The sequence below is a fragment of the Dromaius novaehollandiae genome, chromosome Z (genome assembly GCF_036370855.1).
Source record: "Dromaius novaehollandiae isolate bDroNov1 chromosome Z, bDroNov1.hap1, whole genome shotgun sequence".
Lineage (NCBI taxonomy): Eukaryota > Metazoa > Chordata > Aves > Casuariiformes > Dromaiidae > Dromaius > Dromaius novaehollandiae.
This window is the reverse complement of record NC_088132.1, coordinates 30186977-30200531: the sequence shown is the minus strand read 5'-3', so window position 1 is coordinate 30200531 and position 13555 is coordinate 30186977. Positions and strand designations below refer to the sequence as shown.

Below are 13555 nucleotides of genomic sequence, written 5' to 3'. Positions count from 1 at the left end.
GTTTTCCTGCCAAGTCCTCTTCCTTTAGTAGGAAGGCAGACCTTTTCCATAAAGCAGTAACGTGTATCCAGTATTTGGAAAACCATGACAGAACAATTCTAACAATTCCTTAAATGCCAGCACTGTGTATTTAAAGAGGACTGGAGCTAAACTCAAATTTCCTCATGTTGACTGCTTTCTGAAGAATACATAGACTAGCAAGGTAAAATCAGTCCAAAAAGTGACTTTATTCAGTAGATCTCTTTATTCCTTTTCGCTACTTCCAAACAGGGCTGCTCTTTAATTTCCTCAGTTATGTCCTTTTTTCCAACCTGGAATCTGTTCTGGGGAGATTTTGAGAACTTTGGATATTTACTTCAGATTATCAGGCAACAGCCTTGTTAAAAAAGTATTGCATGTTTCCAATGCATTTCTGGACACTTGAAAATCCTACAGATGCCCACCAGGCCCAAAGAGGCAATCCGGCATCAGGCATCCACCACGTCTGCAGCAAGTGGGGAACTGAATCTGAAGATCAGTACTTCTGATTACATCACTGTGCACAACTGTTGAGTTTAACGGTCTCATTGCTATAGCCAACCATCTCGAGAAAATCTTGGCTTAAGAAGATCCGTGGTCCATGCTGCTTCCTTACTTGTATTTTGTGGTTATGGACTGTTTCTGGAGTCAACAGAAATACATTAGTTTCTATGAACTGAGTATCTGACCTCTCATATTTACACATGCTCACACACAGAGATATGTACGTCTAACTGCATGCATGTAGGCTGTATTTAATGAAAGTACTTCCTATCTTTTTACAATGTAAAGGGTCTTATAAACAGTAAATTAGTAAAGTCAATATTATTCATATACTTCTCACAATACTATTGTTTGAACGACCTGTCATGTTCTGTACTTCTAGTTTATGATAATGTTCAAAAAATTAGTTAACCTGGGAACTAAAAAACATGTGGGGTTGTAAAACTATCCACTATAATAAAACTTTTAGAGCATTTTTAGCTAACTGAGGAACTGGGAATTGGTTTGATGGAAGGGATTATTACTTAATATTTTCCGTAACATCAGCAATCTCATCAAAATCCCCTGGTTGCTCTGAGAGTAGGAGAGGTCAGTTTTATGGGGTGAGCACATATCCTGGGATGTCTGCCATGAAATAGCGTCACAACCAGGCTTCATTATCCCTTCACGCATTAAGCCTGGTTTACTCTGCACAGTGCCATGGAAAAAAATCACACCTTTGGCTAACATATGCTAGCAAAAGCCCCATTGTCGCTGCAGTGCTGCAGACTAAAAAATCCTCCTGCCTGTATCATTTAGTTCATGTGGGGAATCACTCCAGGCTGTACCCACAGATAAACCATTTTACCATTTACCTTGTACCACAGGTTTGCCATGTGAATTTCTGCTAGGAGCATTTGCTGGTATAGCTTTATGTCAGCTTTAGCCGTGCAGCTGAGACGGTGGTATTGGCAACCCTCCAGCTTACAGACCTGAGTGCCTGGACAGACATCCTCTTTCAACCCATCTCTGCCAGTGGAAGGGCCTACCCTTCCTGTTTCTGAAATTTTTTGAAATCTCAGGCCCTCTACTTCCCAATTTACCTCATTTACAATAGGTATTGTATTCAGACAAGCATGCTGCATGTCTAAAACAGTCTCTTAGATACTATTGAAACAGAGAATGAATGTTTGGACGCGGCATGGGGAGGCACAGCCATGCCGGCTTTGATCTAGTGAGCCTGGGGAACTGGAGATATGCTGGCAGGAACTGCAACCTTGGGGTGGCAAACAAAACACAAGTTGTAAGGAAATCCTGGCAAAAGGCCCTGCTTGCCAGACCACGCTGATGCCTGTGCTGCCATTTTCCCCCGTTCCTCTTACCCAGACTAGCTAAATTTTTAATCACGTTTTATAATTGCACCTTTATTTTACTGCATAGGCATGTCTTTAAGCCCTGTTTTCATAAACTGTTTATTTGAATTATGGCTTTTCAGCTATTCTTTTGAATCTGCTGCCATCTAGTGAACATGAATCAAGCTGTAATTTATGATTTTCAGGGCAAGCAGTGTGTTTTGTGAGCTTCTTAATAAGACACTCAGAATTTTCTCCCACTCTTTCTCCACTTGAAGGTGCCTCTTATGGTGTGGTAGGGTTTGCACACTTTTTTCCAGCAGGGTCCCAAATGTAAAGGTAAAATCAATATAAGGCTGCCATTGCCTTATACCATCTCTGGACAATACTAAGTCGCTTTGGTTTTAACATCTGGGGATTTTCATTAAATCATTCCCCACGGATCTGGATTGTTGCTGCGAAGGCCCTGAAATGTTTACTGTATTGGAAGAAGTTAGATTGCCACATGGTAAGTGAGATAAATACATATCAGTGAGATAAATACATCAGAAAAATGACTCAATTCTGAAAGGCTATAAACACAAGAGTTTTAACTGGGCAAGTTCTCTGCTGGTACAAATCAGATAGCTTTGCTGTCTTCAGGAAAATCCTGCTGTAAGATATCTGGCAGACAGGTAGTCTGACCTACCTGCACAGGTCAGAACTGAGATGCAGTTTTCCATTGATGTTCGGTATAGAGACAAGCAGCAACATTTTCAACACTGGAAGCTTTTTAGTAGCTTTTCAAGCTAGAGTGTGTTGCAACAGTGAAATACTGAGGTGACAAAGACAGCAGATTAGGGGTGAGGCACCAAGAGGAGGCTGAGTCACCGCCAAAACAAGCACTCCACCTCTGCCTACTACCACTCATGTTCCTGGGCAGTCCCACACCCATTAACACCAGCATGGCAGGTCTCTGACCCCTCATTGGCCCAGTTTAGCTCACAAAATCACAGAAAACTTCAATCTTTTTTTTTTTTTTTTTTCTGAGCAAGCTTTCCTAAAAGTAAACAGTATCTGTTTCGCAACACAAAGACACTGTTAAAAAAGTATACCTAATACTTGTCTGAGCTAAGTAAATGTTATTACCATTTGGTTAGGGAGAAATTGCAAATGTAATGACTTGCTTAAGCTGCAGCAAAAAGTTGGTGGCTTTCAAGATTAGTGCCCAAGAAATTCAAAAGATAGATGTCTTCAAAAATAAAGTAAGATTCTGTAATACCCAATACACTGCCTTGTTAAGTTCAATCTTATTTCTATGAATCTGGCTTTCTTATTTCATTTAATGCTATGTAATCTTTTAATACTTTTAAATTTCTATCTCTTGTTTTCTTTTATTCCAGATAGACCTACCAAATTCTACTACTTCTCTTTCACATTTCAATATAAGTATGCTTAGCTCAGTAAGTTTACTCTTTCTCACAAAAGCTGATAAACTCTCCCTCCATGCTCCCTATTCACAACAAAACCCCAGCTAATCAAAGTCGAGTCTTCCACATTTCACATGCATTTCAGATGTATCACTCTTTTAGCATACTTGCTCTTGTATTTGTCAATCTTAGAAGATGATAGCATTTGAATATACAACTCTCTGATAGAAATCTAAAACAGAACCTGTGAGTTTCTGTGAAGCATAAAAACGACAGGAGTTTCAGACCATCTTGCATGGATGCACTGGCAAGGAGCTTCCACAAGACCAAGCAGTGTTTGACCCAGAGCAGTCAATATGACATGAAACATGTGCTGAGCCTGCAGCCATTCAAACAATTTTATGGAAGGAGGCAAGACAGGGCTTAGAAATTTTCCTATATTTGGCACACCTGCCACATTTGCTCATAGCAATTGTTTTGATAAGTTAAGCTATCACAGCATTCCAGCCCCAGTCCAGCAAATGTCCTACCAGGGGAATTTTCTTATTTTAAGGGGGTCCTCTACGGGAAGGCAAAAGTAATTTCTGAGTCGTAATTCTGGCACTAAAAATGGATTGCAAAGCATTGGATTTCAAGGCTATGATGTTCTATCTTCAAAAGGCATCGTCAGTAATTTTGATATGTCTCTACCTTTTACCTTCAAAATCTTGTACATAATTTGCTAAGAAAGACTGGATTGGAATGGGAAGGTATTCTCATGAGGACTACTTCTACGGTCAGTTAAGAGCACTTCTTTTCCATGAATATGGATGCAAAAGAGCAGTAGGAAGAAACTAAGTTAAACTAGGCAGTTATTAGGTAATGAAGAGGGCCGGTAGAAACAGAAGGAAGCGGTAAGAGGAAGAAGCTGAGCAAGTGCAAGCAATATTCACAAAACACACGTGCCATTTAATTCAGCAAGAAGAAATTAGATGAAGGAAGTAGAAGTTCTCCTATAAGAAACCACATACGTGTTCACTTTCGCAGCTCCCTCAACTGTAAGCAATTCGGCATTTCTGTTCTCCTTTTTAAGGTAATCCATTCAATTACCACTAGGGAAGCAACACCATACCAGGTTTTTCCCACTTCCTGTATTTATGTCTGTATTTGTAATGAGTAATTTGCTCTGAATGTTACCTACTTATACTGGTTAGTTTTGATGAGACATGTGGATTACATGGGCTTGGTTTTGGTTCCCAGTGACATGGGAACGTCTTCAGTTCTCTAATGACATTACATTCAGAACAGTCTCTTACATTGTACTGGTTTTGTAATTGTTCTTGTCAGTACATTTATTTACTGTTCTGTTTCCAGTAAAATGACCAAAATACAGACAAAACATCTTTTTAGATCAGTTGGCTTCCACAGAAAATCTATTGAAGTATCCTCCCAGCTATAAGAAACAACTATATCCAGTAATGCATCCACTAATGTGTTGGCAGGGCTGGCTGTGACATAACGCCCTTGCAATCTGGAGCCTGTTTGGTGACCTATATTTGAAATGACTGGTGCGATCCCAGCTCTACAGCACGTAGCCAGTTGCCAAAATCACAGAGGTAGAGATGTCCTGAAATATTTGCACATCTAGCTATTTTGAAGGGTTGTACTGGTTATAGTAAACTTAATCTACGAATGTGACTCTCATACATTTAATAAAGCTGATATTGAAAACGGATTCACTTCAACTAGTACAAATGCTTGCACCCTATTAGGACTAAGTCTGACTTAGCTTAAATTGAAGTGGAATAACATCTGTATGAAAACAAAGCCTAATGCTTAAATATTTTCCCCACCACAGATTGGCAGAATGAGGCAAATTTCTTTTCTGCTAATTCCACGTGTGTCAAACCTACAGTCTCCACCAAAACAGTTTTATATACTCCCCCCTTTGCATGACTGCGTGATTTTATTTATAAAATCCAGCCATACTGTGTACTAGATTAAAAACCCTACCATAAGCAAAGCTAATTTGTGATGCTAGTCAACTGTGAATGTGCTTGCTAACTTTCCCACCACCAGTGACCGACTACTGAAACAGTGTTCAGGGACACTGGTAGGCCAAGCAAGTTTAGGTTGTCAACACTTGTATTTGGCATCTTCCCACTATTTAAAAGAAAAAAACTCTTCTACTTTTCCTGGTCTGTCTGACTGCTTCTCAGGTTTGTCTTTGAGGACATAAACATATCCTAAAACTGGCCCTGTGTTGTGCCACCGTGGGAGGGCACTCACAAATCCCGCATTTTGGGGTAAAACTCATACTCCCCCACAACTGGAGGCCTCAGTTTCCCTCTTGTGCAGCCTGACATGAGCCCTGAGGCGGGAAGGCGGCCGCTGGGCCCTCGATGGCCGATAACGGCCGCTGCCAGTGGCGGCAGCGAGAGAGGCCGCCCGCGGGGCCGAGGCAGGGCCAACGGCCGGCCGCGCTGCCTCCCGCTGCGTCATGGCGGCGGGGCGAAGGGCGGGGCGGGCTGCCAGGGGCGGGGCGAAGGGCAGGGCGAGCGTCGCCGGAAGCGCCGTGGCGGACGGCGTTCGCGAGGGACCGGGCCGCTTCCGGCGCGGCACAATGGCGGGGGAGCGGTGAGGGCTGGGGCGGCGGCGGCGGCCGGGTGAGTGTCCTCCCCGTGGCGGGGCCGGGCGGGAGCGCCCCTGGCGCCGGCTCCTCCGGGGGTCTCCCCCCCCACTCGCCTCCCTCCTTCGCCCTCCCTCCCCGCCGCTTGCCCAGCCCGGGGCCCTGTTTTCCTCGGGGCTCGGGCCGGGGCGGCGCAGGCCCTGCAGCCCCCTCTCCGCCGCCCGCCCGCCCGGCGGGCCTCTGCCCCGGGCCTTGTTTCACGTTTCTGTCCGCCGTCGTTGGGGCGGGGAGGGCTGGAGGCGCCCGTCCGGCGGGGGGGTGTTGGAGGAGAGGTGGCCGGCCCCGGAGCGGCAGCAGGAGGCTGCGCGGGGGCGGCGGCAGTCGGGAGTCATGAGCCCGGTGTCCGGGTGCGGTTGGTAACTAACTGGGCTGCCGCTACCTGCCGCTTCTGAGCCCGCGGAGAGGGACTGCTGTCCCCAGCTGTGTTTGCTCTCGAGAGCAAGCCTCTTCTCTTGCCCAGCTGTCTAGCCTGGCGCCTTGCTCCTGAACCAAATGCTGAAGTGAACTTTGCTTTGTGCTGTCTTCCAGCGCAGGGTGTGTTTCATCATCCGCCCCGGTGGTTGGGTGTGGGTTTTGCTTCTTGGGATGAGTCTAAAGCAGGCTGTTTCTAGGTCACTCTAAAATACAGATTTCACAACTGTTTCCTCCTTAAAATAGGTAGTAAGTTTACTTTGTGCCTTTTAAAGTCTTTCAGTTACTAGCTACTGTAGCTAGTTCTCCACAGTAATGAATAACTGACTGAATTTAGTTTTTTGGGACAGGTACCAGTCTATTTTTGTCACTCATATAAGAGCAAAACACTTTTTCTGCTTAAGAGAGGGATAAATAATAAAGCTTCAAGACTGTAGAAAGCAGACACTGAGGTTCCTAAAAGTGCCTTTAAGGCCTGCAGAATTAAAAGACATCTAAGCAAGTCAGACACCATGGTCCCATATTAAAGACAGCAGAAATATATCTTCTGCTTAACTGCTTCTAGTAAATGCTCTACAGCCTTCTCTGCATCCTTAAGCACATGCCTGTCTTTTGAAAGAGAAGGCATTTTGTTCTCGTTTGTATATGGCTTTACTTAAATCAAACAATATTCAGAGTAGTTGTGACTGCTGCTGTTTGTTTATGTTGGGCCAGTCTCTTCCAGATAGCTCCTCCTTTCACAGTCCACTGAGGTTTATGCTAGTGCTCAACTTCTGAATCTCTATCCTATTTGACCACAATTTTCATTTTCAACAGGTGAACAGTGCCAACTGTTGGGGGAAGGTGATTAATATTCAGGTGAAGTAGAATGGCTTTTGGAGCATCCTTCTTTGTTGCTCCCTTGAATTCTACCTGCGCCTAAGTTCCTAGAATCTTTCTTTCAAAGCATTCCTGTGCCATGAGCTGAGACTGACATGGACTCTTGAAACAGTCTATTTATGCCACCTTGTTTTCTGTCCTAAAGCCATCTAGACCTTCATATCCAAAAGCGCATGGGCTGTCACTGAATTTTGTTAACCACTCGTAGGTTTAGGCACTTTAAGAGGAGAAGGACAGCTGAGTTTCAGACAACCTTTTGTTTCGTAGGAGCAAATTTTGTTTTCTGCCAAGACTTGCATGCCTTAATGGTATTACAGGGCCAGGGCTTTGATTGCTGGCAGTTTCCTTCTCAAATTATAGCCAGTGCACCTGTGTTTATTAGTTGATTATTTTAAAATGCTACTTTAACTTTCTGATTTCTAGGTGTGAATCATTAAATTGAATGGCAATAACAATGGGAGATGCTGCAAAACCTTGCTTTGCCAAACATAATAAGGAACAGGAAATTCTGCATGAAGGAGAACTGAGAGGGAATCCTTTACAAAAAGACTACCAAGTCATGGATGAGTACGGAAATGGCCATAGCAATAAAATAGATATCAGCCTTCAGAAGAAAAAGGGAGCACCAGCTCATTATGGAAATAGTCCCAGACGAGGGCCACGTAGTGTTTTGAGTAGCCCAAATTCACTTAAAAACATGAGTCACAATCAAGGGTCAAAGTTACTTGATATGCAAAAAGACCAAGTGAAGAAGTGGATATCTGATGACCATCGTGGTGGTTCTGACAGCTGGAGAGAGTACAGATCTGCAGTCTGGATTCCCATGCTTAATCGGACAAGAAAGGACTCTTTTCAGGAGGTTGAAGGTGCAGGAAACAGAAATGTAAGAAGACAACTTCAGAAAGACTTAACAAGTGAAGACATTTCAGACATGCCGAAAGGAAGCTCTGGTAATCAACATGTTTGTTTATTTTGTATAGCTATTCCATAAAGTAGCTTTCCTCATATACTATTGAAAAGTACAATTTCAAGATTCATTGTTAAAGCAAAAAATCGGTTTTGTTCTGTAACACCTTGCAGACTGTTGACTGTACTGTATTGCAGCACTTTAAACAGATTGTTATAGCACATGATACAGAACTTGTCTTGTAAATTGTGTTGGCTTGGTAAATTGGTTTTTAAGTGGTAAGTATAAGTAGATTGCAGCATCTGTATAGCGTCTCTGCAGTTTTCAAGGTACAATTTGACTGAATTTGTCAAGACTGATAAGGGGTGTTTCAGTTAAACTGCTACAGAATAAGATTTTTGGAGCTTTCAATGAAGTCACTAACCATATACCTTAATGAAGATAAAAATAATGCATTATAGATATTGTGAGGAGTTTCTACATGCAAGAGGCAATAATACTACAATAATAAAAATAACTTTCTGTGCATATTGAACTTCTCTGGATGAAATGGGACAATTGATACTAATAATGAGAGTATAATTCCCCGAATGTTGAATTGCAGAGCCAGGCAGAGAACAGAGGCAGGAGGGGTTAAGGTGCTTGGTATTATCAGTTCTTCATTGAACTTGAGCTCAGAAAGAAGTGTAAGTAGATGAAAGTAGTACAAAGCTTTGAAGAATGGAGTATGTATTGGATAAAATGAGAAAGACTGAGGTACTGATGAGCTGCTGCTAACAGGGATCTCTGAAGTTAACAAGAAATCTCTCTTAGTTTAGTTAAGAAAGTGACCAAGGGCAATATTGGTCTGCCACTCTGCTGAGAAGGAAGGATATTGATGGCTGATGCCAAGAAGGCCAAGAGTTAGTTGTCATTTCCCTTGGTATCAGCTGTTACTGAAGAAATGAACTGGGACCAGGTGCCTCATGTCTCTCACTGTTGGAAATAAATTGTGTTGCACAGTTGAGCTCAACCTCAGATGAGGAAACAGCAGAGTAGAATACTTAAATGTTCTCAGATTGGTTGGGTCTACTGGACTTCATCCTGTGAAACTTAAACTTGCTGAGGTAGGTTTTGGGGATCACTGGAAATTACATTTGGGAACTTATCTGGGAGGAATGAGATACCAGCAAATAGGAAAAGGCAAACATCTCTTAACAACAAAATGCACAGAATTAAAAAAAGATACACAACTTTAATCTTAGAAATCCATTCTGGAACAAATAATATAGCTTACTATAAGTATTTGAAAGGTAACACAGAGATGAGTAGCAGTCAGCATGGATTTGTCAAGAATAAATTATGTTAAGTCTGTCTAATTAATTTCTTCAAAAGGGTGATCAGCTCTCGCAGCCATGGGAAAAGCAGTGGATAGATACTGCTAATAATATTTGAGATGCTTTTGTGTGGCAGTCCTGTAAGTCAACTAGGGGATATTTTTCTAGATGAAATTAATAAGAGTTACAAAGCCAATTTGATAACTATACTTACAGAATACTTATCAATGATTTTGTGAAAATGAAAGGCAGCATTGAGCGAGCATCTACAAAGATCTTATTCTGTTTGATGTTTATTATGCTATCCAGATGATGAATGAAGAGAGCGTGCTTATTAGTCTGCATGTGCCATGGAGCTGGTAGGAACTGAATACAGAAAAACAGGAAGAGATATTAAAATAATTTTGCAAAATTGGAGACATGGCCTAAAAATAGGATGAAATACAATAGAAATATGTGCAAATACAAGTAGGAATGTCAAATGCACAAATGCAGGAGAAAAAGCTACTAGGTAGCAATTTTTCAGAGAAGAATCTAGAATTATAATGAATCAGAAGATCACCAGTAGTCAATGTCATGCTGTTGTGAGGCATGAAAACAGAGTTGTAGGCTGAAATAGTCTTTATTTTGTGTTTGGCAAACTCTCAGTTGCAGTGCTCTGTTCAGCTTTGAGCACCCCGTTTCAACTGACAAAACAGAAACAATCCAAAGAAGACCAAAAAATGCTAGGACATGTAAGAAAGCAGAAACTACATAAAGTTTAAACAATCCCCAATCTTTCTACAGAAGGAAAGGAGGGACTGGGGGCATGATAATAGCCTTCAGCTATTTAAAGGAGTATTAAAATCTGTTTTGCGTGCTTCTCATAGGTGGGACACAGAGCAATTAGCCTGAAGTTCAGCAAGAAAGATTCAGTAAGGAATAAAGGAGAAGTTTCTAATGGTAAAGCTAGTGAACTACTGGGCTAGCTGTCTGAGGAGCACAGGGGGTCTGTACCTGAAGGCCTATAAGAACAGATTAGGCAAGCATCGCGCAGGATTGACCAAGCCTGTTTAATCTTTGCTGCGAAGCATAGGCATGGAATAGCTCACCCCTTGAGATCCCTTCGAGATCTCTAATTCTGATGTCTTGGCGTTTCCTTGTACTTGAGATCTTTTATGTACTTGTCCCTTTGCCTTAGCTTTTTACTTACCTGATTGTAACTCATAGTGAGGGAGTTTAGTAAATCTCTGAGGCACTGATTCTTCTGCATGACCTGTAATTTTACCTTGCCTTTAGTACTTATGGTCATTAGCCTATAATTAGATTGCCAGTACTGTAACTGCTGAATAATATTAGAAATATTTACTTTGTAAATTTTTTAAAGTTATTTTGTGCTTACAGAAATAAGTGACTAGTAGGGACCTGTCAGACTTTCTTGCAAAGTCATATATTGGACATTTTCTCCAAGTTCTGTCTACACTGATCAGTAATCAAATGTAACCAAACAGCTGTTGTATGTCTTAGGAATTTTAGCAGGAGAGACAGTATGGAAATCAAAGGGATGTGCAAAGTAAAAACACAAGTTAGACTTCTCTTTCTGCTTCCTGGGACTTCCATTGGCGTACTGTTCCTGCAAACTATTACACCTTAGTTCTGTTCTGTTTATTCCAGCATAAACTTCTGCTGAAAGGAAGTGTATTACCATTCTTGCGCTATTCCTGCTGACAACACTAGCACACACGTGCTGTGCAGTGAACTGAATCAAACAACTGGTTGAAAACTTACAGCCAGGTCATCCCTCTTTACCAATTATTAGAGACAATAAATTGGTACGGGTGTGTTGTTTTTAATCTTTTTTTTAATATTACAAATGAAAACCTCAGGCTATGATGAGGGCTTCAGAGTTTAAGAAGATTGCATAAAACTTTCTCAGAAGCACTCAGAACTTAAAAATTCCAAGCACCTGGACATCTTGTATAGATGCTTAAATGAAAGGTAAGATGTGGTCTAAACTCATGCATTTGGCCTGTGTAGATTCCTGAGATCACTTTTACCTGTTTTCTTCGGGCCGCTATCAATTCCTGCTTCAAAAAAGGCAAAGCTTACTTAAAACTAGAAATGATATGTCCATTAATGTCTTCCAGAACTTTTGATGTAAACATAACAAGCTTTCCAAGCATGTTCATTTTGCAAGATATGTACCTTCATTAAGCAAGGTATGCAAATACTGTCAAGTTAATTATTTATGGACATGAGTAGCCAAAAGGGGCTATTATCTTGTTTTTCAGTTGTCAGTTTAATAATCTGAAGACAATCCTGATCCATATGCTGGTTTAATTGAAAAGCAAGTGCTCAGTTGTTTACAGTTGTTACTGCTGATAATAAATTGCTGTATGTCAGCTAACTCACTGCAATGCTATATCTTAGTGCTCTTAGCTCTTGCAAGTAAAGATTGTTCAAACTGGCCTACACTCAGTAATTCTATAATATTCTAAGTGATCTGTGGGACTGCTGATTTTTTTTAAATGATTTGTGTATCTAAGCCTTACTGGTCATCCTGAAATGTTTGGACATAGTCATCTTTTCATTCAAATGATGTACAGGTGTATCTCAAGTAGACAGTGAAATCTGCTGCATTTAGTTTTATTTTTTGCCAATTTTAACAAAACTAAATAAGGTTGACTTTTATTCTCTCTTTAGTGGGACAAACTATTTGTGTTTTTTTCAGGTGGCAAGAGTCAAAACAATGATACTATAGGTTATTACATACATGTAATACTCTTGTTATTAACAGATTTGCACAGAACAGACTAGGAAACCATGCAGGGTAGATTTGTATCTTCTTTGGTTAGCACATAACCAGAATGGAAACTAAAGAGGAAAGGAAAAAACCCTAAATGCTGTGTAGTACTCTGAAGTTATTTGACATGTTTGCTTTCATAACTCTTTATAAGAAATGAAGAAGCATAGGAAACCGAGGAGATCAAGAAGAACTAGAAAAGATGAGTATGATCAAGATGAAGAGGTGGATGGTCCTGTCATAGATGAATCTGTGCTGTCGGCAAAGGAACTTCTCGGGTTGCAGCAAGCTGAAGAAAGATTGAAGCGAGACTGCATTTATAGACTGAAGAAGGTGCCATTGTCTTTACCTATGTAGTTCTCTCCTATTTGTTTAATCAGTAAATACAATGTAGAGGGTACACTGAGCAATTTTTCCGACTGTAGCTAAAAAGTCTGGTTATGTAACTGAGGTAACTCTGCTGTTAGTGAATTGTCAAGAGAAGGCACATTATCCTTTGTATATATATCCTTACTATATTAAATCTTAGTCTATATCCATACTGCCACAGGAGTTTTAAGCATAAAAAAATCAAATACACAAATTTATGGAAGCAAGTTAAGCAGAAGTGGGCTGTTCTTTTAATTTGTGAATTAACTACAGGCTGGGCCAGTGTACTGGAAAAGTTTTGTCATATGTTTGCCCAATTAATATAATCTTCCATGGGTATTGGAAATTTTCCCCCACAAAAGACAGATGTTGGATTTGATTGGTCTGATACCACCATTCTTCTGGCATTATATATGATATTCAAAGCTTTTGTCTGTAAAAAGGGAGTTAGGAAAGCTAGTGTGCATATTTCTGCATTTCAGAGTTACCACTGCTCTACTTGGAAGGAGCGTTGAATAAAATGAAGGTAGTATTTCTCTGTATCTTAAGGGTTTTTTTATCATTTCTATTTTAGCGACCTCGAAGCTACCCATCAGCAAAATATACCTGCAAATTGTGTGATGTTTTGATTGAATCGGTGGCTTTTGCTCATAAGCACATGAAAGAGAAGAGACACAAGAAAAGCATAAAGGTAAGTTAAGGACAGTAAAAGAAGTATAAAGCACAGATTCATGAAACTCTCCTTACCCTGCTAGTGAGAATGAAACTGCGTTACTTCTAAAACCATTCCTTATGTATTTTTACCATGTAGATGTTTAAAACTCTAAATGCTTCTCAAAAACTCTCAGTGATGCTAGTGAAACAATAAACTTGGGACCTGGACCTTGCTTGGGAATTTAATTTGTACCTTTTCATGTCCACTATTGAAGAAAGTCCTCATTTAAAGTATAATTCAATAATA

General features: G+C 40.8%; 1 protein-coding gene across 2 annotated transcripts in view; it reads left to right on the top strand.

Annotated features, from left to right (window-relative positions):
• Window positions 1–5810: 5810 nt before the first annotated feature.
• LOC112978784 (terminal uridylyltransferase 7) overlaps window positions 5811–13555 on the top strand; it is a 34448-nt gene continuing 26703 nt past the window's right edge. For both annotated transcript variants that reach the window (XM_064501876.1, XM_064501877.1), the window contains exons 1-4: window positions 5811–5907; window positions 7644–8170; window positions 12380–12558; window positions 13169–13285. In XM_064501876.1, coding sequence (XP_064357946.1) covers window positions 7663–8170; window positions 12380–12558; window positions 13169–13285 — 804 coding nt within the window. In that variant the 5' untranslated portion in view covers window positions 5811–5907; window positions 7644–7662. The remainder of the gene's footprint in view (window positions 5908–7643; window positions 8171–12379; window positions 12559–13168; window positions 13286–13555) is intronic.